This window comes from Capricornis sumatraensis, chromosome 3 (genome assembly GCF_032405125.1).
Source record: "Capricornis sumatraensis isolate serow.1 chromosome 3, serow.2, whole genome shotgun sequence".
NCBI lineage: Eukaryota > Metazoa > Chordata > Mammalia > Artiodactyla > Bovidae > Capricornis > Capricornis sumatraensis.
Window position 1 is genome coordinate 81612054 of NC_091071.1, and position 26375 is coordinate 81638428.

A 26375-nucleotide genomic window follows, 5' to 3' on the forward strand; every position below is an offset into this window, starting at 1 on the left:
TTGCTGTGGCTTGGACTTTTAATACTGTGTTAAATAGATGTGGCAAGAGTGTGGACATCCTTGTCTCTGATTTTAGAGGAAAGGCTTTCAGCTTTTATCCAATGTGTATGATGTTAGCTGTGAGTTTTTCATAAATGGACTTTGTTATGTTGAGATGTGCCCTCTATACACAACTTTTATATCTTGAGTTTATATCCTGCAACTTTGTTAAATTTGTTGTGTGTGTGTGTGTATGGGGGTGATGGCTGGGAATCTGAATTACCCTCTTCACATATTGCTAGATTTGAATTTTTTATCATCTTAAAATATTCTTACTGGAATCACTTAATGTATTTTGTCTCAAATTTTGTCTCATTCATTTTAGTCTTGGCTTTCTTCTTTTCTTTCTTAATAGCTCCATGATATACTTCTTTCATTTTATGTATTTAAAATAAACATAAGTGTACATCTTGAACTTTCACATAATAAAAAGTCAAGAAGGGTAGTCTATGAAGTATAGTTGATTTACAGTGTTAATTTCTAATGTACAGAAAAGTGATTCTTATAACTACATAAACTTTTTCATATTCTTTTCCATTATGGCTTATCACAGGTGATTGAATATAGATAGTTCCTTGTCCTACATAGTAGGATTTTGTTGTTTATCCATCCCATATATAACAGTTTGCATCTGCTAATCTGAAACTCCCCATCCTTCCCTCCCTCTTGACAGCCACATGTGAGTCTATTTTTGTTTGTAGACATATTTATTCTAGATTCCACATGTAAGTGATACTATATTTTCTTTTTGACTTAGTATGATCTTTAGATCCATACATGTTGCTATAAACAACATTGCATTTGGGGGGTAACAGTCCCTTGTATATATGTACCTTATCTTCTTTGTCCATTCATCTGTCAGTGGACATTTAGGTTGTTTCCATGTCTTGAATATTGTAAATATGTTGCTATTAACATGGTGTGTGTATCTTTTTGAGTTATAGTTTTATCTGGATATATGCCCAGGAGTAGGATTGCTGGCTTATATAGTAGTTCCATTTTTAGTTTGAGGAACCCCGTATTGCTTTCTATAGTATCTGCACCAGTTCACATTGCCACCAACAGTGTAGAAGGGTTCCTTTTTCTCTACACTCCATCCAGCATTATTTGTAGACTTTTTGATGATGGCCATTCTGACTGGTATGAAATACCTCACTGTAATTTTTATTTGCATTTCTCTAATAATTAGTGATGTTGATCATCTTTTCAGATGCCTGCTGGCTATCTGTATGTCTTCTGCCCATTTTTTGACTGGATTTTAAGTTATTGATTGAGATGTATGAGCTGTTTGTGTATCTTAGTTAAGCCCTTGTCGGTCACATCATTTGCAAATATTTTCTCCCAGTCTATAAATATTTTCATTTTGTCTATAGTTTTCTTTGCTGAGAAGTACGTCTCTTTGGGGTCTAGCTGCTTTAAGTATCATGTTTGTATGATCTTGTTGTTGCACAAGGCAGTAATCTGTTCATTCTCATGTGTGAATATACAGTTTATTTATTCATTCTACTGTTGGTAGTCATTGTTGGCTGTTATACAAGTGCTGCCAGGAACCTTTCATCATCTTTTGAGTGAATATACATATGCATTTCTATTGGGTATATTCCTAGGAATGGATATATAGTTATCAAGAGTGGTTGAATCAGTTTATACTTCTACTAGCAGCGAGAGGATTCCAGTTGCTCTGCAGCTTTCCGTACATTTAGTATTGTCTTTCATTTTAACCATTGTGGTACCATTTATTTTTAAACTTTACTATTGACACAATTGTAGATTCACATTCCTTTTCTTAAGAAATAAGAGGTATCTTGCACTTTTCCCAGTTCCTTCACTGGCAGCATTTTGCAGATGACACTATGATATTACAACGAGGCTATTAACACTGATGCAATTCACAATTCTTAGTTTTCCCCAGAAGTGCATTAAGTTGTATACAGTTTTGCCCCTATTGGAGGTTTTGAGTATTAACCACCAAGTCAAGACAAAACAGTTCCAAACCCACAAGGACCCTTCTTAATACCTTTTTATAACTACATACATCACCTGACTTGCTCTCTTCTCACCTCCACCCCAGTCTGTCCTGTTTCTAACATTTTGTCATCTCATATTCTTATATGGATGGACTTACACAGTAAATAACCTTTGGGTTATTTAATAACCTGAATAACATAATCCCCAGCAAGTCACCATCAGTTTATTTTTAGCTTTCCTGTGTTACTTTGTTTTAGAAGTGTTCCTTGTGGAAAAGATTAGGACTGAATTTTTTTAATTAACTATCTTTAATGAAAGTGAAGTAAAAAGTCACTCAGTCGTGTCCGACTCTTTGTGACCCCATGGACTATACAACCCATGGAATTCTCCAGGCAAGAATACTGAAGTGGGTAGCCTTTCCCTTCTTCAGGGGATCTTGAACCCCAGTTTCCCGTACTGCAGGCAGATTCTTCACGAGCTGAGCCACAAGGGAAGCCCAAGAATATCTTTAATAGAATCAAACAGTTTTTCTTCTCCTAGTTCACCTTTCACTCTTCTTTCCTGGATTGATCATGTGTCCTCCCCCCGACCATGGTATTTTGGACGACCTGTACCTTATATCTGTGGAGTTAACTGTCTCAGAAAAAAAATTTAAGACCCATTTCTGCCTATATTTCAGCGTTCTTACAGTATTTTTTCATCTGTCCTTTTAAATCTGTCATTGTGTGTGCAGTGATGAAAAACACTTAAGCAGCATAAATGTTTTTAAAATGTGGGGGCTCTTCCATACGCCAGTATATCCTTCCAAATATTTTTCTTGTTATATGGGATGATATATTTAAATTTTTAAATTTACTTAATATATGTCAGATAGTATTCCCTTGTTAGTATATTCAGAACTACTTCCTTCTCAACTGCAGGACGGTATCTTATGGTATGAATGTTGCATAAATTAACCTACTCTGTTAAGACAGTTCTCCATTCATTCTATAGAGAAACATCCACAGGCATATTGTTATATACGTTTATTTAAATATTTCTGTTGGATTCATTCTTCATACTTACAGGCACTGCTGCTGTTGCTGCTGCTAAGTCACTTCAGTCGTGTCTGACTCTGTGCAACCCCATAGACGGCAGCCCATCAGGCTGCCCCGTCCCTGGGATTCTCCAGGCAAGCACACTGGAGTGGGTTGCCATTTCCTTCTCCAATGCATGAAAGTGAAAGTGAAGTCGCTCAGTCGTGTCCAACTCTTAGCGACCCCATGGACTGCAGCCTACCAGGCTTTTCCATCCATGGGATTCCCCAGGCAAGAGTACTGGAGTGGGATGCCATTGCCTTCTCCCCTTATAGGCACTGCCATAGTTTAATTATGCTTACCTTTATTTTTTAAATATTGTCCAATTTTTGTCCATTTTGACCTCCAGATAAATTTTAGAATTACTTTGTTGTGCCTCAAAAGACAATCTTATTGACATTTTTATTGTAATTACAGAAACTTTAAAAACTTAATTTGGGGATGGAATGAGTAGGAATAACAGCTTTGCACTAGTCAGGGTTTTTGTCTACTCTGAATATTTAAATATGTTAATTTTTAGTAAAAACCTAATAAATGTTAAGTACTTTGTGACATATTTAGAGAAAAATCAGCATTTTCTCTGTTATCTATTGAGAGTACATTCTTTGGCATCTGTTAAATATAAACATAATGTCAGTTTCTGAGTTTTTTTTGTTTTAGACAGGTGTGTATTTTTATTTCTCTTGTTCAGGGTCCACTACTTCTTGAATGAATTCTGTGCCTTTTATCATTTCTGGAAAACTTTGTTATTCTCATTGTATATAGCTTCTCCTCCCTGCTTAGCAGTCTTCCATTCTGCATTGTCTTAATGCTGTAACCTTTTCATAAGAGGTTTTTTTTTTCCTTCAAAATTCCAAGTTATATTTGTCATTCTGGAAATTTGATTTAGCATGTAGATTAAGAGGCATAGATTCTTGACCCAAACTGCTTGAGTTTAAATCCTACCTCTGTCTTTCTGTATTTTTGTGACCTTAGAAAGTTATTCAGGCCTTGGGTTGAGTTACTTCTTAAAATTGTACATATTAAATAATATAGGCAACAGTGCCCTGGAACAGTCTGCGTGCGTGTGTGCATGGAAATCAACTTCAGTCATGTCCAACTCTTTGTGACCCTATGGACATACCCTGCCAGGCTCTCCTCTTGGAACACTCTAATGATACACAGCTGTATGAGTATTAATCGTTTTCATAGTACATTGTTTCTTCAATTCATCCCCATTTTAGGAATCAGTTCAGTTCAGTCGCTCAGTCGTGTCCGACTCTTTGCAACCCCATGAATTGCAGCACGCCAGGCCTCCCTGTCCATCACCAACTCCCAGAGTTCACTCAGACTCACGCCCATCGAATCAGTGATGCCATCCAGCCATCTCATCCTCTGTCGTCCCCTTCTCCTCCTGCCCCCAATCCCTCCCAGCATCAGTCTTTTCCAATGAGTCAACTCTTTGCATCAGGTGGCCAAAGTACTGAAACTTCAGCTTTAGCATCAATCCTTCCAAAGAAATCCCAGGGTTGATCTCCTTCAGAATGGACTGGTTGGATCTCCTTGCAGTGCAAGGAACTCCCAAGAGTCTTCTCCAACACCACAGTTCAAAAGCATCAATTCTTCAGCGCTAAGCCTTCTTCACAGTCCTCTCACTGGTTGTATCTGTTTTGTTCCTGAGGTTTGTGCAGTCCTAATACTTCTTTTGTTTCTGCATGCTCATCTTCAGTCAAGTATTACCTGTAGGAGTACAGGAATAGGGCATATAGCTCCAAAGCAGTGTTGAGCTTGCATTGTCAGTTTCTCAGAACGAAGGTGGGTGGCAGTGGGCTAAGTTGGACAGCAGATGTATTAAAATTTCAGAGCCCAGGCCTGTGAGCTAGTATTCAATAGAGCAAAAAGTTATTTGAACCCATATTAAAATATGCTGCTTTTAATCACTGTTTCTAAATGGAAGAAATTTAGGGGTTCACTTAATCTTAGTTTATTCATTTTATACACTTCTAGCAACAAAGTATCATTACTTGATCTGATCAGAACTTAACCATCTGAGTATATTAAATAATATGAAGTAAAACTTTGTGAATAGAGCATATTTATTATTTACTTCCTAGGACTATCTGGTATAGCTTTTGTCAGCTTGTATCTGGGTTTATAGTGAGAGTCAGATGATAAATTATCAAAAACTTTAAAATCCATAGGTCAATTTTAAAATATAATGAAAACAAGCAAAGTTAGTTAATACTGAATGTAAATGTGCACTGTGTATTCCTTGTTAAAACTGTCAGTTTTTTCCTCTAGTGAGGAACTTGGGTTGCCTTTAAAATTATACATGACAGGCTATGTCTGTGGGGGTGAGGAAGTGGTCCTTGCTTTGTAGCTCTGATAATCCTTTTTACTGCTTTGAGATGAACTTTGGTGGGACAGTTTGAAAGCTAACATAATTAGCGATGCTGCAGATCCACTCAGAATTCCTGCTTCCTCTGTTAAACAGATGTTTCAGGGAATATATTTGTTACCAGTAGGGAACTGTTGATTATTCCAAAGAATCACTATTTATAATACCACAGAAAGTTTACAATTAAACTTTAGGGTAAAGTTAGGGTAAACAAGTGACCAGTGTAACTGACTTCCCTATAGCAGGAAGTGTGTATCTCCATAGAGTGAATGGGTTGACATTTTATTCACTGCTACCACCCAAGAAACTGAAAATTCACAAGCAGGCAAGGAAAAAGTATTCATTTAAAACCAGAGCTGAATTAAAGGTAATAAAGTACTATTATGATAATATGCTCTAAAAAATGGAGATATCATACAACTATGAAACATGGAGAGTAGAGAATATGAAAAGTTGAAGAAGCTCATTGAGTATTTGAAATTTAGACAATGAGGGGGAGAAAAAGCCCACTATCTAATTTGAATATTACAGTAAGGAATTAATAGATACTGATAATACTCTTAGTCTCATCTTTTTAAGAGATACTAGTGTAAAAGTAAACTAGTATTGAAAAGTACACACATCCCTAAGCATCAAAATGGAAGAAAACAGCTCCTATAGTGAAAGAATTTATATACGTGATGTATGAAAATAAAAAAAAATGATAGAACTATTACCAAACATACTGATAATAACATTTTTGCTTAAGTCATCCCTAAAGAGATTCAAGATTTGAGGTTAGTTCACAAAGTACAATTCAACCTAAAACAAGGATTCAGAGAGGTTAGAAATAAAAGGATAGAAATGAGATAGTTGCAACTAAAAATAAAGGGGTTATATAGTTGCCAGTGAAAGAGTTCAGACCCCCAAAAGTTAAAATGACACAGGATGATATAGAACACTGGAGACCATGATTCTCCATGAGCCTAACCACCATTAGCTATGCAGACCCCAAACACAGCAAGTTTTCACAGAGCAGAAACTACCAACAAGGTAAGGAGGAACATAGCATGGTAAGAGACTTGATCATACCTCTCGGTTCAAAATAGGAAGTGTACTTTCTGTTTGAATATATCACCAGAAATAACAAAAACAGCATTGTGTCACCACAATGGAATGTAAGAAATTAATAACAAAAGTGGGCCCCTTTCACCTGAAAGGTTAAAAACATGCTGTTATCATATGTATCTAGCCTGGTGGCAAATGAATTGGCTGTAGCTCAAGTCACAGTATTTCAGAGTAATGCTAACACACACATCATTTATCAGTGGTAGACCAGTATGATATATAAGTTTGTATATCAGCTTTTGATAAATAAAAATTGAGTATATTTTCCTATGCAAACAGTTTTTACGACTCAATAGTAAGACATCCCAACTGATAAAAACAGGCAAAGGATTTGAATAGACCTTTTCCCATAGAAGATATACAAATGGCCAACAGCCACTGGAAAAGGTGCCCAGCATCATTAGGGAAGTGAACACCAAAACCACAACTAGATATCACCTTCATATCCACTAGGATGATTAAAGGAAGATGGCAAGGATGTGCCAGATAACAAATACCATGTTATGATTCTTTTTATAAGAAATGTCCAGAATAGGCAAATCCATAGAGGCAGAAAATAATTAGTAGTCACTAGGGGAGAGGAGTGACTGCTGATATGGTTCAGAGGTCCATGACTCCATAAAGAGGTAAGCTTTCTTTCTGGAATGATGAAAATGTGAAATTAGATAGTGGTGATGGTTGCGTAACTGGGAATTATACTAAGAACCCCTGAATTGTATATACTTAAAAGGATAGATTTTATGGTATGTGGATTATATCTCAAAAACAAAAGGTGGTAACAGTATCTGCAGAAGCATCTATGTCCTCTTGGACTCAGAAAAGAGGGAATAAGTTGAGGTTATTAAAACCTCATACTGTCTCTCAGAACTCTGGCTTCTAAGGAGGAGGAACTACCCATCTGCTGCTCTTCTCTCTAAAGGGAAGAAGGCAAGACAAATTTGAGCGTACGTACACTGAAGCAAAGAAAAAAATTTGGAGAGTATACCCTTACCAGATAAAGGTCCACAGCTGGGCACAACACTGATAGGAGCCTTCACCCTTTTTTTGTCTTCTAGAGGAATCTTATTATAGAATTTAACAAGGAGCCAATGGGGGTAATCAACATTTAGTAAGTTAAATCAGCAAGGACTCAATAATACAGCCTTCATGTGGTATGTGTGCCTGTGTGTGTAAACAAAAAGCAGTTAAAAGGTATGATGGAAGGCTTAATTTACAAAAACAAAACCAAAACATTGGATTTTAGAAATAGGCAAACCAGCATGAAGGAAACCATAAAACATCCCTGTGAAGGAAAGCTACATTGGAAAACATGGAAAGCTTATTAGCATACCAATGTAGGAAGATTTCGTCGTCAGCAGGATGCCACTATTAGGCTTTTTCCAAAAAATATATAGCAGGTGACTAGTAGGTTCCAATGCAAAGAATACATAACAACGCACCCTACCAGATATTAGAACATGTTATAAAGTCTCTGTAAAGAACACAGTGTGGTATCAGCACATGAATAGACAGACTATGGAAAGAATTTTTTAAAATCCAGAAGTTTAGTGAATGATAAAAATGAAGTTTTAAATCAGTGGGAAAAATAAACAAGTGGTATTCTGACAGCTAGTCATAGGGAAAGGATAAAACTAGCTCAATCTGTCATATTACACATTAATTCCAAATGAATCAGATGTATATAAAAAATGAATTTACAGAAGAAAATGAAGGTAAACTTGATAACCTGGGAATAGGAATACTTCCTAACCTGGATTCAAAAGCCAAAAGAAGTATAAAAATTTAAATCTTTATTTCATCCACAGAATATGAACACTTCAAGAAAAATATCAATCCCTGTCAAACTTGTCCAAACAACAGAAGAGAGGACTTACAAACTCATTTTATGAGCCAGCATTACCCTGATAACAAAATCAGATGAGAACACACAGGAAAAGGAAATTTCAGGTCAATATCCTTGAAAACCGTAGATGCAAAAATCCTCAACAAAATATCAGCAAGCCGAATTCAACAATACATTAAAAGACTCATACACCATGATCAAGTGGATTTATTCTAGGGATGCAAGAATTATTCAGCATCTGTAAATCAGTGTGATGCATCACATTAAGAAAAAGAAGGATAAAAATCATATGAACATCTCAACAGATGCAGAAAATTATCTCCCAAATTTAATTAATATCCATTTATGATAAAAACTTTCACTAAAGTAGGCAGAGAGCCATTACCTTAAAATCATAAAGATTATATATGCCAAGCCCATAGCTCACCTCATACTCGATGGTAAAAAGCTGAAATGGCTTCCTTTAAAGATGTGGGACAAGGATGCAGACTCTTTCCATTTTTATTCAGCACAGTATTGGAAGTCCTTGCCAGTGCATTTAGTCAAGAAAAAGAAAAGGCATCCAAATTGGAAAAGAAGTAAAACTTGAAGATGACATACATAGAAAACCCTGAAGAGTTCATAAAAAACTATAACTAATCAACCAATTCAATAAAGTTAGTTTACACAGTCACTATGTAAAAATCAGTTGTGTTTCCGTATACTAGTAACAAGCAATTAGAGAAGTTAAGAGAACAATGCTATTTGCAATTGCATCAAAAAGAATGAAATACCTAAGAATTTAACTGAGAGATCTATACACTGAAAATACAAGACATTAAGGTAATTGAAGACACAAATAAATGGAAAGATATTCTGTGCTCATGGATAGTATCATTAAACTGTCCATACTACCTAAGCAATCTACAGATTTCGGTGCAATCTCTCAACAAAATTGCAATGGCATTTTTCACAGAAATAACAATTTAAAAATGTGTATTAAACAACAAACGACTCCAAATAACCAAAGCAATCTTGAGAAACAACACAATTATTATGTTGCATACCTGAAGCTTGTCAGTTATATCTCAAAAATAAATCTAAAATTAAGAAAGAGCAACCTAATAGAAAAATTAGTAAAAAATATGGTCCATTCACAGGAAAAAGAAAAGCAAATGGTTCTTCAACAGATGAAAAAATGTTCTAGCTCCCTTAAAATGCTCATGAGAGACCGGTAAAAACTCAGTTTGACAACATAGTCTTTTGGCTGAGCTCTGGGGAAAATTCAGGCACTCTAACCAGTGCTGCTAGTGGGGAAGAATGGTAGAATTCCTATGAAAGTACGAGCATTTCTAGCAAAATTATATGAATGTATTCTTCAATGCAGCGAATCCTACTGCTAGAATTCCCTCCCAAATGATAAGACTGTTCATTGCAGCACTATTTGTAAACGGTACTGGAAATAACCCAGATGTTCATTAATACATCCATACAGGGATGTGGGGGAATAAAAAGGCCAATCGGGTATAGAATAGTATGGAGCATGCTAACTTTGACATAGGAGTATAGAGGAATACAAATGAGGATATGTTTAAGGATATATGTATGTGTGTGCACACATACATTTGCTTATATTTTCAAAAGGAAAAGGTAAACAATAACTTACTGGTTACCTGCATGGGAAGGAAGAGAGCTTACATGGGTTGGACATATAACAGACTCTTCTTGATGTGACTTATTCTTAGTTTTACTTTGAAGACACTTAAAAATACATCATGAAAAGCAAACCAGTCTCTAATAATTGGGAGGATAAAAAGGGAAGTAAATGGACCACATTATATGTCCAGTAACATTATCAGAAAAATTTTTCAAGTGATTCTGAAACACAATTTCAGTTAGACAGCCCTTGTGGATCAATTGGGGCTTCCCTTGTGGCTCAGCGGTAAATAATTGACCTGCCAGTGCAGGAGACACGGGTTCGATTCCTGATCCAGGAAGATCCCCTGGAGAAGGGAGAGGCTACCCACTCTAGTATTCTTGCCTGGAGAATCCCATGGACTGAGGAGTCTGGGGCGGGTACAGTCCATGGGGTCACAAAAAGAGTCGGACACCACTTAGTGACTAAACAATCTATCATGGTGACAGAAGTCTTTAAAATCTTGAACAGTCTTGTTAGTAACACATTGGCATTGTTAGTTTGCAACAGCTGTATGCATTGCAGATTAAAACAAATAGTTCCTAATTACATTTACACTGTAACCTAAGATTTTCAGTTTGAAAGAGCTACAAGTATAAAAATAGTGAAGCAAAACCTCCAACCTTTACATGTACAAATAAGTTTGTAAGAACATGGTATTAAAATCCTTAGCCAGTGGGTCTTTTTTTTTCTTTTGGCAGTGTAAATGCCTTTACTATCAAGTCCATAGTTGGGTGCGCTCTATAATCTCTTGGCATCTTGTTTCCCTGACTTTTCAGTGTGTTGGAAAGTTAAGCTGAGTCTTCCCTAGAACTCTTTGCTCCCATCAGTAGCCACACTAACTGATCCACAGAGCTGGCAGCAACAGCCGGACCTTGTAGCTTTACCACCACTCGCCTCTCTCCTACCTGATTCATTTCCTTTCTTCCTTGGTGCTGCATCTGAATTTTTAACAGAAGTCCCCTTTTCTAGTGTTTTTTGGGACACTGTTCAAGGTAATTTGTGCAATCTTAATGTAGTTTACATGGTAGAATTTAGGATGTCATTGCAGAAATATTTTGGGAGCAGTGGTACAAGACAAGAATACCACTTAAATCATAGTAAAGGCCTTGGCAGTGGAATTTTTATAACCATTTTAGAGATCCTAACTTCCCTTTTCCTACATTGCAAATAATTTGGTATGTGGCTTTTTTCTTTTTTTTAGATGGCTACTCATATGAAAAGGAAGCAATGGAAAATTGGATCAGCAAAAAGAAACGTACCAGTCCCATGACAAATCTTGTTCTTTCTTCAGTGATACTTACACCAAACAGGACTCTGAAAATGGCCATCAATCGATGGCTAAGCGAGACCCATCAAAAATAAAACTCTATATTGTGTTGTTTATATTTTCTGTGATCTCAGTTGAGTGATTTAAAGGTAAACTTTGTAAACTTAGTTACCTATTAAAAAGCCTTTTCATATAATAGTGAATAAAGTCTTAACCTATAGAGAGTTTTACTCTGACTTCAGATTGCAGTGCTCAAGTTTATTCTTGTTATAGATCATATTCCATTATAACCAAAGATCAGAATAATCTAGACTAGAACATAATTAAATCCTAGTTAATAACATTTCATTTGATAACTCTCTGGAATCCTTCTAGAGATTTTTAGCGAAATAAGTATAGATTTGTTTATGAATACATTGAGAAAATCACTTTGATATATATACTGAGCACTTTTTTTAGCTTCTAAGTTTGCAAGGTAGTAATGATTTTTTCCCCCATTGTCCAAACCTAGGTACAAGTTAGATAGCATAAATTATCACAGATACATTAAGTTGACTTTGCTGAAACATATAAAGTGGCAAACTAGCCTCCTTTTAGAATATAGAGTTCTTCTTAAAAAGTTCTCACATCATAGTTTAAGCTAAGGTGACTATACATTTGTACACAGTAGGCTGATAGCTAATACAAGCACCCTGATGAACATTTACTCAGAAGACTTCAGGTTCCGTAAGTGGAGGTTATACTGCCTCTCCCTCCCTCTCGCAAGTTGTTCACCAGAATGGAAGCCATTAGTGCAAAGCCTGCTAAAACTAAATAAACTCTAAGGTCTAAGGGCAGGGAGGGACCAGGACTCTGTACTTACCCCCAAGCCCTCATTGTAATTGTTCTGAAATTTGAAAACACAAATAAAAAAGCAATGTAAGTATATATTTCCATCAAAAGACTTGCTAAAATTGGTAGTGCTCTCACCATTGGACCAGATATCTTATGTTTTGATAAAATAATACTTATTTTTCAAAAGGGCTAGCTGGTTTTCACATAAAAATTACTAGAAATCATTGAAGTCACTAACAGAAAACACAATAAAAGATCTGTTATCTTTTAAATGTTTTAAAGAAAGTGATTTTCTTTTCCTACATTTCACTAGGATAGTTTCTAGTTGAGTGGCTGAAAACTAAGATGCCAGTTTACCAAAGTGAAGCGTTCTGTTTTTCTCTACAAACCAACCAAAGCTAACTACTCCTACCCACAAAGCACAGGCAAACAAAAAATCAAATCTAAAACCATCCATAGGAAAGTACACCACCTGGCCCCTCTGTACTAGGGGCCACTGTCCCTGCAGGACTTGGCAGGAGCAGCCCCACCCATACCTGCTGCTTGGGCCTCAGCCCTCACCAACAGCTTCCCAAGGAGATAGCACTTCCTGGAACTATTGGACCAAATACATTTACTCAGCATCCATCATAGTAAATTCTGATAGTCACACTGGCAGCATCACAGGAAAAGTCATCCAATAAGCATTTATCTGTTACTAGATTTTCCCCTCCTACCCAGTTTTGTTTTTTGACCTTGAATTTAAATATATGACTTTTAAATAAGGACTGAAAATACTTTACCTTAAGCCTTGCTAATAACAGCAGTAACCATACAATAACCTGAAGTTGTTTAGGCTTAAGATTCCAAGTCAGGTATTTTAACACAACAGTTTAATGTTCACACTCATTCATATGACTTTGAAACTGAAATATGTGGGTATAAACACGTTTAACTCAGAGATTAATACACATGTGAAGAACAGAATTTCACATCAGCACAGTGTTCAATGTATCACCAAAGTGAGAGCTAAAAACTGGACACCATGTTGCCAGTAAAAACAGACGCCAGGATTTCTGGAACAGACGTTTAGAAGGCTCCTCATGCATGCTCATTTCAGGCAAAAAGACTAATTTTCACCTTGAAATATTTTGGGATTTCTAGACGCCATTATCCTTGTTCTAAAATGAAATAAAAGTAAACATGCATTTATAGTATTACTGAAAATCAGGCTTTTACCCTTTTTTAGGGACACGATCGCCCAGGATTAAAGTGAGGCAGACAGCTGACATCAGGATCTTCTCTACTCAGCCACTGTTTCATTTAATGCAAAACAAACTATTGTCTTTATTCCAGACAGACAAGTACAGTAGTTGTGCAGAAACAAAACTACATAATGAAAGAGTAAGACTTCCACAACATTAAAGAAAACAATAAATAAGCCATAGTAGTTATAGCAGAACCTCATGAAAAGCCTCTTAAAAAAACACACACAATAAAACTATACAGAGTACACTGTACACAGGAACTAATGTTGAAGAATGACACCAGAAGATTCCTATTTGTACAAGACTAATGATGCTTACAGGAACTTCATTACGACTCTTCATATTTAAAACATTCTGTAAATATAGAACTTCCTTCTCTCCAAGTCTAGAAAATAATTTCACATCCCAACGTATAAAACAAACACTCCCACTTCTCTCAAAACTAGCATTTTAACATCCTCCAATAGCATATCATTTTCATATAAAAATACCTTTAACTCAAGGATCATTCCTGTACCTTATCTTTACAAATGAATAATACATCAGTTTGGACTTAAGTAGCACCTCAGAGGTGTTCATATAAATGAGATAAAGTGCCGTTACTTGGATAATGTTAACATGCCCTATATATCGCTCAGTGCAGTAAACAGCATGGATGAAGCTTAAAAAGCACATGCAAATATATGACTTCCAGATTAACTACTTGAAATAGTTATATTTACAAGTCTGAATACAACTTTAGCTATTTCATATATACAACATATAGCTCTAAAGTAATGACTGTATAATAAAAGCAATACCCAACCATACCTTAAGTATCCAAATTAAATACTGTCCTTAGAGGACCTTGGAAGGCTTGTTCCAGGAGTGCTGTCATTGATAAAAGCAGTTTGGGAATCAGTTGAGAGCTAATTTACACGTCACCGAGAATGCTGTATAAAAATACAGACTACTACTACTAAAACTTAGTGTTTTAGCCCAAATTCAACTTAACTACCAATCATGATTCCAAATTTTATATCTTTTTCAAATATTAAAAATACATTGAAGCAGGAATGTAGTTCCAAAAAAAGGTGCTATAAAAATATTTTAATGAGAACCGTAACACACAAATAAAAGATCTTTTTAAGGGAACTGCTATGAAGAGAACATTACCTGGATGTTCTTGTATTTTGCTTAAAAAAAAAACCAGCTGTATAATATGTAAAGTCACATTTATATTCAGATAGAAATTACTCAGGTCTTTTATATACATATATACACACACTCTGACCCTTGAACAACAGGGGTTTGAACTGTGCAGGTCCACTTTTTTTCAGTCAGTATAGTACTACATAATCCACAGATGGTTGAACACAAGGATGTGGAACTCTCTAGAGGACCAATCCATGTAAAGTTATACATGGATATTTGACTATAGAGGTTGGTGCCCCGAACCCCTACATTGTTTAAGGGTCAACCGTATGTATACATACATATATATATAAAGATTTGACTTATTGGAACTGTTACTTGAAAATTTCCTCTTTTCCAGGACATATCACCTGGATATTATGTCATGAGTTAAACTATTACTAGACATTTACATTATCTAAGAAATAATGTAATCGTAACTACATAGCAAATGCTAAGAGAAAAGTGATAAAAACCAAACAATTTCGTAAGAGGCATGAGTTAATGTCTTCCTGGCTGTCTTAAAATTTTAACTTAATAGGCATAGCTAGTTGCAGTTTTCCAATTCTGGTTAGCATTCTTATTTCTGGTGACTTCTAATTTACTAAAGAAATTTAATCCGACACTTTTAGTATATCAATGGCATCTGATTCACTCCAGAGGGGAAAAAATATATGGCTAAAAAGTAATTTTTCTCATGTACAACCATTTAATTATTACCAGGCACCAACACACTGTCTTCCAAATACTACAAATGGGTCTCTCTCTTAAGGCTCACACATTTGATTCTATGAATGATCGCTTTGGTTTTGCTGAAGGGAGGTGACTCCTGTGGGCTTCACTGCTGATATGAGACTGCTGTTTAGACATACTTTCCTGATACAGATGTGAAATGGTCTTAGTTACCCTGCTGTCCTGACAGTGGGCTGGCATTTGGCACTTCTTTTCTTCTAGCTCCTTCACCTGGGCCCCGTTGTGGACACCTCCACCCAGGGTAGACCCAGGGCAGGCTTTGGCTTGCTTGAGAGAGGGCTTCTCAGAGTTCGAGGCCTGCAGGCCAGCTGCAGAAGGCGCGCTCGTCAGCAGCCCCTCTGGCACCGCACAGTGCCAGGTGCGGCCAGGCGGATGGTTCTGCTGCTGGAACCTCGCGGTCTTATCCATGATGCCCATGAATGGAGTATTGCGAGGTCTGTGCTCAGCTGTGCCACTCGGAACCTGGCTACCAACCTTGTCTTTAATTCGAGCATCTGGTCCTTGAACTTTGAAGCCATCCGAGAAACTGCTGCTTGAAGCCAAACTACTGGTGGAGCTTGACATCTTGATGCTGCTTGATGGAGAACCGGAAGAGCCTGAACTACTGAGGGAAGTCGGGTGTCGGGTGTCGCTGCAGCTCACTGGGCCCCCTGGGTTTAAAGGGACCACGTCCACAGCCACGGCAGCATGAGACAGAAGCCTCTCTGCACTTTTTATCTTGCTTGGTAAAGGATACGCAGCGTCGCCCTCACTGTGCTGCAGGTGGATTGCGGGGCTGGGCCCCAGCCGGTCGCCGAAGGGACCCGAGGCTGCTCCCTCCAGATGCAGGCTTCTGCTACCGGCGGGGGCAGTGGGCAGTCTTCCGGGCATGGGGCTCGGGGGAGGATTCAGCGGAGAGACCTGCGTCTTCGAGCTGCCGTTTCTCACACCCGCAGGTCCGGAGCCCAGGTGCTGGCTGGTCTTCACGATCTGCGCCTGCTTGGTGGGCTGCACCGTCAGCCCCGGCTGAGCCACCGCCTCCCTCAGGGCCTTGCCGGCCCCCGGCCGACTCTGCAGTGGCGACACGGGCCTTATCTTGGGCTGGAGCCCTTCCTGAAGGTTTCGGATGTATGGGGAGGGTGCGGACGAGGATGGCGGGGGCCTGGGAGCGAGGGAAATGGCTTCTTCTGGTGGCGACGTCTCCTCCTCTTCAGCCTCCTCAAGGTGAAAGTGGTCGTTCAGGCCGGGCGTCGGGGCATACTCCTCGTTGTCCGAGTCGGCGGGTGGGGCAGGCGGGGGGGCCTGCTGCTTCTGCTGCTGGCTCCTCTGGAGCTGCTTGCACTCCTCCTCCACGCGGGCCTGGAGCCGCCTGATCTCCTGGTTGGTGGGACAGAGCTTCACTGCTTCCCGCAAGTCAGCCAGGGCAGCCACGAACTGCCTTTATTTTAAAAGATACAATTACAAGTCACGTAAGAAAGAACTCTGAATGCAACTGTTCATAAAGCAGCTCTGCTTTAAAAGAAAAAGGTAGCTGAGCGAGTTCTGTGTGGGTTTTGTGTGGATGGAACCCATGGAACTAGCTTAGACTCACTCAGTTAAGTGGGAGCACCAAATTCTAACCCAGACTCATGCAGTTCCAGGGCCCCAGCGTCTCTACAAAGACTCGATGGTGGGGGTGAGCTCAGCATAAAGCAAGGGGGTTAGAATCCTCTTCACATCACCTCCTCCGCCCCACCCCAAGCAACTCAAGTACTATTGACTCCGCCCCCCTTCCCCACGTGCCTCTGGTTGGCTGTCTGACTGGTAACACAGACTAAGCTGGGAACTTGATGTTGCAGTACAGGTGGAGGGGAGGAACAGTTAAGATGTCTCGAGAAAGTAAAAGTTTAGCCATTGCTAATGATTTCCACTGCTGTGCCTTCTGGAGGCTACCTACTCAGAATCAAAGAGGAGGAGAGGCACTCAGTGGTGCTCATGGATCAGAAGCCCCCAAAGCTTTGCGGCCAGAGCAAGACAAGAAGGCTTCACTAGCCTCCCATCTAACCCCAGACGGTACCTGCTACTTCTCTTGGCTCTGGCCCTGGCATAAAAGGCTTCGTAGGACTTGGGTTTCAACTCAAGGGCCTTGGAAGCAAATTCTTCCGCCATGCCGAAGTCCTGGTATCAATATTTAAATACACAAGTCAGAAGCAGCACTTAAACATGACGATAGCCAACTTTTTCGTAGGAGTTTTGCTCTAGAGGTTGACAGAGAATCGGGACACAGTCAGAGCAAGGTGAAGGGGAAGGCAAGTCAGGCTTTTTGTTGTAGAGTTGGGTGACAGTTAAAGCGTATTAATGGTCTTATGGGAAGAATCCAACAGAGAAGCAAAAATCGTTAAACTCTGGAGCGAGAACAATGTTGGAAGCAGTGGAACAAAGTGAAAGTCAATGAGAGCCGGCACCAGGGGTTGGGGCGGGGGGAGCCTTGCGGGCACAGATGCCTCAGGAAGGCGGGAAGGGTATACGCAGAAGCAGGAAGGTCACAGGCTTGCTGGAGGCAGGATGCAGTTAAAAAGAAAGAAAGTGGTACTGAAACAAACCTAGTTACGAGTTAACTGTGAGTTAACTACGGTTAATTATGAACTAACCAGTTCCTGGCTAACCTTTTAAGCAAACATAATAAACACTAGGCAGACTGTATGTAACGCATTTGTGTTGAATTTTACAACGATGCCCTTTCCTTCTGAACCTGGGGACGGACCACTCATGACAGCTCTGGCCACATGCAGCTGGGCAGAGGTGGAGGAGCGGTTTGCATGTGCTCATCATCACTGAAACACAGAAACCATACCCACGTGCACTCCTCTCAACACCGTGGGGGGTGGGTGGGTGCCGTGACCTAATGACCGTCACCCCAGACAAGCAGTTCCCCATGTACCAAGCTCACAGAAAAGTGCAAACTCAAGACAGGCAGTCTCATGACCGGGGCCTGGAAGGGCAGCCCTCCTCCACCATGAGAACAGTCTATGGCTGAAAGACTGGAATAAGAGGCTTACGTTTGTTTTCCTTCGGCAGCGAGACAGATTGAGATAGAGGGAAACTCTTAGCTCATTGAATGGTCTCATGTCCTCTCCGAATCCTTCTCGAGGAAACTTCCTTAAGGCGTACTGGTACCTTTGGGCTGCCTCTTTCATCTTCCCTTTCTAGGAATAAAAAACCAGAGAAATTTATCTTTTTCGGATGCTGCAAGATGAATAAGGACCCTGATGAGGACAGGCTGTGGCCAGAACCAGCCACAAACCGGCAAGGCCACATGGCCTCACTGCCCACATAGGTGTCTGTGACCAGAACCAGGTTATAGGGAGGGATCCGTATATCGCCAAACCCATAGCTATCAGTCTTAAAACACTGGACTATTGTCCCCGTTATATATTTTTGACAAACATTTCATGAATGATCTCTCATGTAAGGACACTTTCATGCAAAGCGTAACAGAAATCAGATGGAAAAATGATGGCGTTCTCAAGGCAAGTAGAGTCTTGTGGATAAACCTAGCGCTTCCTGGAGAATAATAATTTTTCTTTTAAGAAAAACTAAAACATGGGCTTTAAAACCCCATGCAGCACCGCACATCATTTTCAAGGCTAAAGAAATCCATTTGCTCTGTCGGGACTGTCTCACAGCAGGTATGAAGTCTGTTGAAAATGGCTTGGTATTTCTAACATAATTGCCTACCAAAATTCATATTAAAACCACTTCAAAGCCACAACAATACACACTCTGAACTCAATTTCAAACTGATTCCAAGCCAGAAACCCTGCTGGGTCATGCTATACGCCTATTTGTTTGTTATTATTTAAAAAAAGAAAAAAGAAAGAAAAGGAAAACACAGCAAGTGCAGCTGCTTCATGGCAAAAAGGATTAAAATGGTCATGATGTATTGATAGTTTTTTTGTTTTCATAATCTTTTAATTCTGTCTAACCAGAGACCTGGAAAGAATGATGATCTATGGAAATGGCCTATTTCTCTAAACTCGGGGTTGGCAAACTACAGTTTCTGGGCCAAATCTGGCCTGCTACCTATTTCTACAAACACCGTTTTGAACCTGACCTGGCTCCTCTGTGTGTCATCTCGGCTGAGTCTGTGCCACAAGAGCACAGTTTGGGGCGGGGGTGGGGTGCAAGGTGTGTGGTGTGTGTGACAAGAACCACAGAGCGAAGCCTAACATAGTTACTCCCCTCCTCTCTCCAGGCAAAGTGTACTGACCTCTGATCTAAACTGGATGTCTTAGTGTGAAATTTGTTCAAGTCAAAATCACTACTCTTTAAATTGTCTTTACATTTCTAAGGGAAAATGAGAAAAAAATTAATTTGCCTCCTGAGTAAGTATTATATATTATTGACTATTTTAAGTAAAAATCTCTCAGAAACAGTTTCAAATTCCAGAGGATTATAGATACTAAAATGAAGATAATAAAGGCTTGGGAGATTGCATGATTCTTTTCTTATGAAAATGTCTCCTGAGTGTTCCTTTCCCATGTCTCTTGATTCCAGGCACCAAAGAATTTCCTGTAGGACGTGCCCGTTCAACTAGAAGCTACTCTGCCTCCATAGCAAGGCTTCAGGCCGTAAATCACAGTAACAGCCACAAGGGTTTGTTCAGAAATAATGGTTCTCAGACACAAAGAGGAGTGCGTTCCACCTGGAAGATACTGCTGTTAAGATATCAAAGCCCGGGCTTGAGGCCAGGATGGCACCTCCCGGAACGTCTCCTCGCTGAGCTACGTGCATCCTGTGTAGCGGCACAGCTATATCCATTACACCCCCAACTAAGAGGCTGCTTGCAGGCTGTCACGGCATCCCAGAAAGGGCGATACCACTTACTTTGTACATCACGTTTCCTTCCTCCATCAATTTCTGTAAAAGTATAATCAAAATATCAGGTTTGGAAGTAGCCATCGCCCAGGCAGCATTTCCTGCAAAATAAACATGTGTTCAGAGGCACTCGGGCGGGCTTGGAGGCAAGGAGCTCCATACTTGAATACAGCACAGCGAAGCCTGCACACAGCAGAGCACCCAGCCTCACAGCACCCTGCAGCATGTCCTGCAGGCCCCGGACAACAATACAACGAAGAGAAGAGAGTGCTGAGGGGAGCTGCACCCTGCACACACCGTCACTGAGGTGGAAAAAAGTACTGGGACACGAAGGCATCAGTGGGGCCACGAGCCACCCTCCCTCCTGTGGAAAGCTGCTTCCAAATCATCTCAGCTCCCTGCAGTCCTGTCAGGACCACAGACAGGAGAAGGCAGGCCAGCGTTCACAGAATCTCTCATACTCGCCTCAGAGTCACAACCAAGTCCGCGCCGAGACGCAAGCTCTGGCCCTGCTGCCCCCGGCCTGCCTGCCTCCACCCGTGTCCCCTTCTCTCCCCCAGCGGCCAGCGCGGCCACAAGCTCTGCTAAGCCTCTTCCCAACGCACAGGGAGCAGCGCTTAAGGGCAGACTCAGGTGCACAGCGGCCTGCCGCTCACCGTGACCTCAGGGGAGCTATTCACCACCTTCAGCTGGGTTCCTCCTCTGTGACGTGATGCTATGCTCATTCCCCTCTCACAGGGTGGGTGACGATGAAATAAGGCAAAACATGAAACTCTCACAACAGTTCCTGATACCGTGAGCTGCTTAATGATATTATCACCTTCATCGCAGTCCCCTCCCAGAACTGCTGGCAGCCAAAGGTCTGACATGAAACCAGAAAAAATGGGTGCGGTCTGGATGCCCTTCCCCACTCTCTGAACTGCGTGCCACGGTCCCACCTCTCAGAGCTCTTACCCTCGATATCCGTAAGTCACCCATCTTGTCTCCGGAAGTCCTGAGAACTTTCCCTCCCAGAACGTGTGCTGGGGTTGCCACTGCCCTTCCTGGCAGACTAGACGCCGCCTCCCAGACAGTGGTCCCCACACTCGCCTGCTCATGACAGCCGCCCGCCAGCTCTTGCCCACCCACCCTTCGCCCCTCCCCACGGAGCCCCCCAGAACTGCACCCCCTGTGACTCCCACGCACCCCTGACACCCCCAGTGCTGGGCTGTCCCTCAACACTGGCCTCTGCTTTTTCCTCTTTTAAACACTCTGAATGACTGTGAGTAACTGAGTCTTAGAGAGGGACTGAAAAAAAAAAAAAAACCCTCCATACACCCGACCTCTTACTCCTTAACCTGGGAGCAGGTGAATGCAGTCCCTCACGAACTCTGAAATCTGAAGCTACCCTTCTTGTTGCTGCACTGAGGTGTTCACTGACCTAACTTGGCTCCTTTTCTCAGCAGCGTAACCACTACGGATGTGTTCCGACAACCGATGGCTCTGTCCAAGGGCCGCATACCGCTGTGGTCCACGTGCTCAATCACAGCCCCCTTGTCCACCAGATACAGCACCTGCAGAGAGAGCGCACAGGCCCTGAGGGCACAGGCCGAGGAGCCCTCGCCTCCCCCGAGGCCGCAGCTGGTGTATAAACTGGAAATCTTAGTTTTACTCATCTCGGATGCCTCTGGACTAATGGGATCCTAGAATGGAAATAAAGCTGACACAGAACAAAGCAGAGAAATTGCAATCCACAGCTCAAACCTGCTCTGCTAAAGTGATTGTGATGTTGGCAATGAGGAAGGCAGGCAGATGCTCCGGGAGTGGGTGGGGAGCGTGTCCGTGCACCCGGACCACAGACAGGCACATGTGTGCCCTCACCTGTCTTCCCCGCCCTACTTCCCAGGCCACAGGGATGAGACACAGTCACTTTTTCATCTCCAATTACTTATTAGGAGGCAGGCTTCTGCCACAGCTCCAACGAGCTACCAGGTCACGGCAACGGGCACTCCAGAAATACTGAGATCCACACAGCCTGGATATAGAACCTGAAAAGGTTGGGATCCGCCAGCCCCAATTGTAATTCACTGTTAAGGCATAGGAAAGAGATTTGAATACAGGGACTGTAAAGATGGAAAGCTTAAGGCCATGCGACCAAGACTGACTTGGTGCGACGAAACAGCTGTCACTTGGGCTAAACAGAGGACAGCAGGGAAAACCACACTGTGGTTTGATAGAGACAGGAAATGCCAGGAAAACAGCTCCACTCACTGGGAAAATCTGTGGATTGCTTAGAGTTTCATGCGGATCTGATACATCTTATCAGTACACCAGCTGTTCACAAAATAACACTATAGAGGGATTCATATCCAGGATATGTAAAGAACTCCTACAACTCAACAACAAAAGCCTCAAATAACCCAATTTAAAAATAGGCAAAGCTGTGATAAGGCATAATGGACAGAATATTAAAAAGTATATATATATATGTATGCATAACGGAGTCATTCTGCACAGAAGTTAGCACGCTGTAAATCAACTATACCTCAATAAAACTGAAAAAATAGGCAAAGGATCTAAACAGACATTTTTCCAAAGATGACGTACAGATGGCCAGTAAACATGTGAGAAAATGTTCATCGCTAGGGAACTGCAAATCAAAGACACAAAACTCGTTATTAACTATCAGGATGGCTACTGTTAGATGGGCAGGGAGGCCTGGCGTGCTGCGACTCATGGGGTCTCAAAGAGTCGGACATGACTGAGCGACTGGACTGAACTGTTAAAAAAAAAAACAGAATGAAACAGAAAGTGTTAGAGAGGATATGGAGAAACAGGTACCCATGCGCATTGCTGATAGGATGTAACCACTATGGACACAATATGAAGGTTCCTCAAGAAATTAAGAACAGTATTACCGCTTGACTCAGCACTCTTACTTCTGGGTATCTACTCAACGGAATGGACAGATCTCCAAGAATTTGCAAGATCTCAATGAAATATTTGTTATGAAATAGTTCATAACAGCACTATTCATAATAGCCAAGAGGCGGAAGCAATGCACGTGCCGGCTGAGTGGATAAATGGATTAACAAAATGAGGCAAATACACAAACGGAATATCACTCAGCCTTAAGGACATCCTGACACACGCTATGACATGACAAGCCTAGAAGGCATAATGCTGAGTGAACTCAGTCACAAAAGACAAATACTGTAAGCTTCCACTTGTATGAAGGGCCAAAAGTTGTCATTCAGAGAAACAGGAAGTATTGATAGAAAGATGGCTGCCAGAAGCTGGGGGTGAGGGGTGGTAACAAGGACTTACTGGTTAGTGGGTGCAGTTTCAGTTTTACACGACATAAAAAGAGCCTGGGCTCTCGCTGCACAACAGTGTAGAGTGTATGTAACACTACTGAAGTCTTCACTTAGGAATGGGTACGATGGTAAATTTTATGTTTTGTGTTTATACCCAATTTTTTTTTTTTAATGACAGAATACTAAGCTCCTTTACTCTTCCCTAATGTTGATAAACTAGAGGATCTGGTAAGGTAACACAAACAGAGAAAGAAAAGTGTGGAAATGTGAGGTCTAGTTAAGTAGCTGTTTTTGAAAATCGACACTTATGTACAATTTATAATGTCCAGGAAACTGAGACCATTTAATTCTAATATCACTGCCTTTTAAAAGCATCAGGCACAGATGTGCAGGATGCTTTCCACCCCAAGGTCTACAGCTCCCAGCAACACAGTACCTGTCTGACTAATTCTCATGTTAGACACACATAACTATTCGTAAGTGATCATTCTCAAGGAGCTGAACATTCCTCCAACACCTGCTTGGTGCATGGGACGTAGAGACTGACAAAGATGTGGTTTTTTCCCTGAAAGACATTTTGTGGTTTTTCATTTATTAAGGTTTTATCCCTTCATTCCTCAGTTAGGGACTCAGGCATTTGACAAAGAGATAAAGACAGTGCCTAAAGCATTTTATATTATTTCAAGACAAAGCTGCATTGATTTTAAAGCAAACCAACTAATTATTTGAGCAGTAATTTCTCACATATATAAAAGTGGTTTTTAAAGGAACTACATAGGAATTCTCTATGAAAATTATAAGAAAATAAAACTACATATGCATGTGTGTACACACATGTATGTGTGTGCAGTTTGTCATCATGGAATTTTACGCTTTCAAGAATCTATCGAAATCTTTACTCCAGTTCTGAAACAGACCGCATGCCACAGAACTAGCAAAAAATGAAAGTCACCCCATGGCACACGCGTACACCCCGGGCACACTGGGGCAGCATCACACACACTTGGGGATGGCTCAGATCCCAGATCAGTAGGCAGCCTGGCCCGCCTGGCGCGGGTGGGGAGCACGTCCACCGCGGTACCTACGGTCTCTGCGTCGCCGTAGAAGGCGGCCAGGTCCAAGGGGCTGCGGCCGTTCTTGTCCGTCTGGTCGATCTCGGCTCCCTCCTCCACTAGGAACTGGACAACAGCCCTGTGACCTTTCAGACATGCCCAGCTTAATGCCGACAGACCCTCCTTGTCCAGAGAAGAAAGGGTGGCACCTGAAAGAGAAGCTCATTCAATAAGACCTGAGCAAACCCTTTCGTATCCATAGGGGCCTGGCTTGCAGAATATGGCCACCAGGCTGGTGAACTCTGTAGTTGATGGGAGAAACGGTCGTCCCTGCTGTAGCTGAGCAATGGGTACAAGGGGCGCACCCCTAAACCCTCTACTTGTGTGCAAGGCAGAGAATGTCCATAACTAATAGACTGAATAAAGAGATTTTTTTAAAAAACTGAATCAGCAAGTACTAACTGGGTCTGCCAAAGCTCTTTTCTTTGTCCACCCAAGAGAAGCCCTCACGGGGGGACAGTGCCGCTACCTTTTGAAAGGAGAAATTCCACGGTGCTCAGGTGCCCTTCGCAAGCAGCCACCATGAGGGGCGTCCGGCCCTGCTTGTCACTTAGGTTCACGTCACAGCCGTGGTCCAACAGCAACCTAACAATCTGAAAGAAACACTGGGGATCACACACTTGCCGCTGCATCTGAAATCACACGCTCTCTGCTTGGGCTGGTTGTTCCACCTCTAAGAGGAGTGAAAGGACTCTCTTCTTTTCAAAAACCCCTCTAAGTTATGTGATCCATGGGGCTTGTAAAATCTGTGTATTTTATTTCTGTGAACAGCCTCTTCTTTCAAATATATGCTCTTTTTAACATGCCCAGTTCATTACTCTCTCTATAAAACAGGCACACACAAGGCAGCGATTTGAAGGAGAGGGGGATCCTGAGCACAGTCAGGCAATGACAGGACAGCCCCTATGGAGCAGCTAAGCAGAACTAAAGACAGTGAGCCAGGGGCCCACAGGGTACTGATGCCATGTTCCTGGTGGGGAAACACCTACCCTCTCCCCTCAGCCGTCTGCTTCCAGGGACAGCTGGACCTTCACACCAGGGGGATTTTTACCAAAGCTTCCTGGACAAGAGTCTCTGCCTCAACGTTATACCTTTAAACAGTACATGGTGAAAGGGGGATCAAAAAACCCAGATAGGCATCTCCTACAATGACCTTCCAGTGGGAGCTGCTCTGCCTAGGGGGCAGTGGTCCAGCTTCTCTCCCTCCAGGACCACATTCGTTTTAATGTGACCACACAGAAGGGGGCGTATTCCCACTGCTTTCTCATTCTGGAGACGCTAACAAATGCTTCCAAACTTCCTCACCACTTAGGGGACACTAAGACCAGGAGAGAGGATTAGCTAGGACATCACACGGAGCTGTGAGAGTGACAGGGAATGGATAGAACAAACCAAGCTTTTAGAACCAGAAAGGAGAAAAGCCAGAAGCTTGGTGGGGAGCCCTCACGGTTCCTACTGACAGAGCTGGCAGGAATCAGAAGGGTCGTGACTCCATGATGTACACTTGGGTCTAGAAAATTCTTCCTATAAAGGATGCGGTGAGAGCCGTTTGTTTTTATGCAGCTGTGTGTAACCTGGTGCCAGGCATGGGGCAGATACATGGTCAGTGTTTACAAAATGAAGGAATGCAAGGCTAAACCGCTGCTCTCAGGGATCCCTTCATTACGAGCAACAGCACATCACTCCCAGGAAAAGAAAGCAGCCTGAGTCCCAGTGCAGGACCAGAGGGAGACGCTTCCTTCCCCAAAGAGCACAGCAGGACGACTCCT

At 41.4% G+C, this 26375-nt stretch overlaps 2 protein-coding genes across 5 annotated transcripts in view; one reads left to right on the forward strand and one right to left on the reverse strand.

Annotated features, from left to right (window-relative positions):
* The window catches only part of WDSUB1 (WD repeat, sterile alpha motif and U-box domain containing 1), a 79924-nt gene extending 67607 nt beyond the window's left edge, over window positions 1-12317 (forward strand). For all 4 annotated transcript variants that reach the window (XM_068967699.1, XM_068967700.1, XM_068967697.1 and 1 more), the window contains one exon: window positions 11290-12317. In XM_068967699.1, coding sequence (XP_068823800.1) covers window positions 11290-11450 — 161 coding nt within the window. In that variant the 3' untranslated portion in view covers window positions 11451-12317. The remainder of the gene's footprint in view (window positions 1-11289) is intronic.
* A 986-nt stretch (window positions 12318-13303) lies between these two features.
* The window catches only part of TANC1 (tetratricopeptide repeat, ankyrin repeat and coiled-coil containing 1), a 160728-nt gene continuing 147656 nt past the window's right edge, over window positions 13304-26375 (reverse strand). Inside the window, exons 19-25 of the mRNA XM_068969153.1 lie at window positions 25076-25199; window positions 24580-24755; window positions 21619-21751; window positions 20208-20299; window positions 18380-18526; window positions 17398-17498; window positions 13304-16779 (exon numbers count right to left, since the gene is read on the reverse strand). Coding sequence (XP_068825254.1) covers window positions 15384-16779; window positions 17398-17498; window positions 18380-18526; window positions 20208-20299; window positions 21619-21751; window positions 24580-24755; window positions 25076-25199 — 2169 coding nt within the window. The 3' untranslated portion in view covers window positions 13304-15383. The remainder of the gene's footprint in view (window positions 16780-17397; window positions 17499-18379; window positions 18527-20207; window positions 20300-21618; window positions 21752-24579; window positions 24756-25075; window positions 25200-26375) is intronic.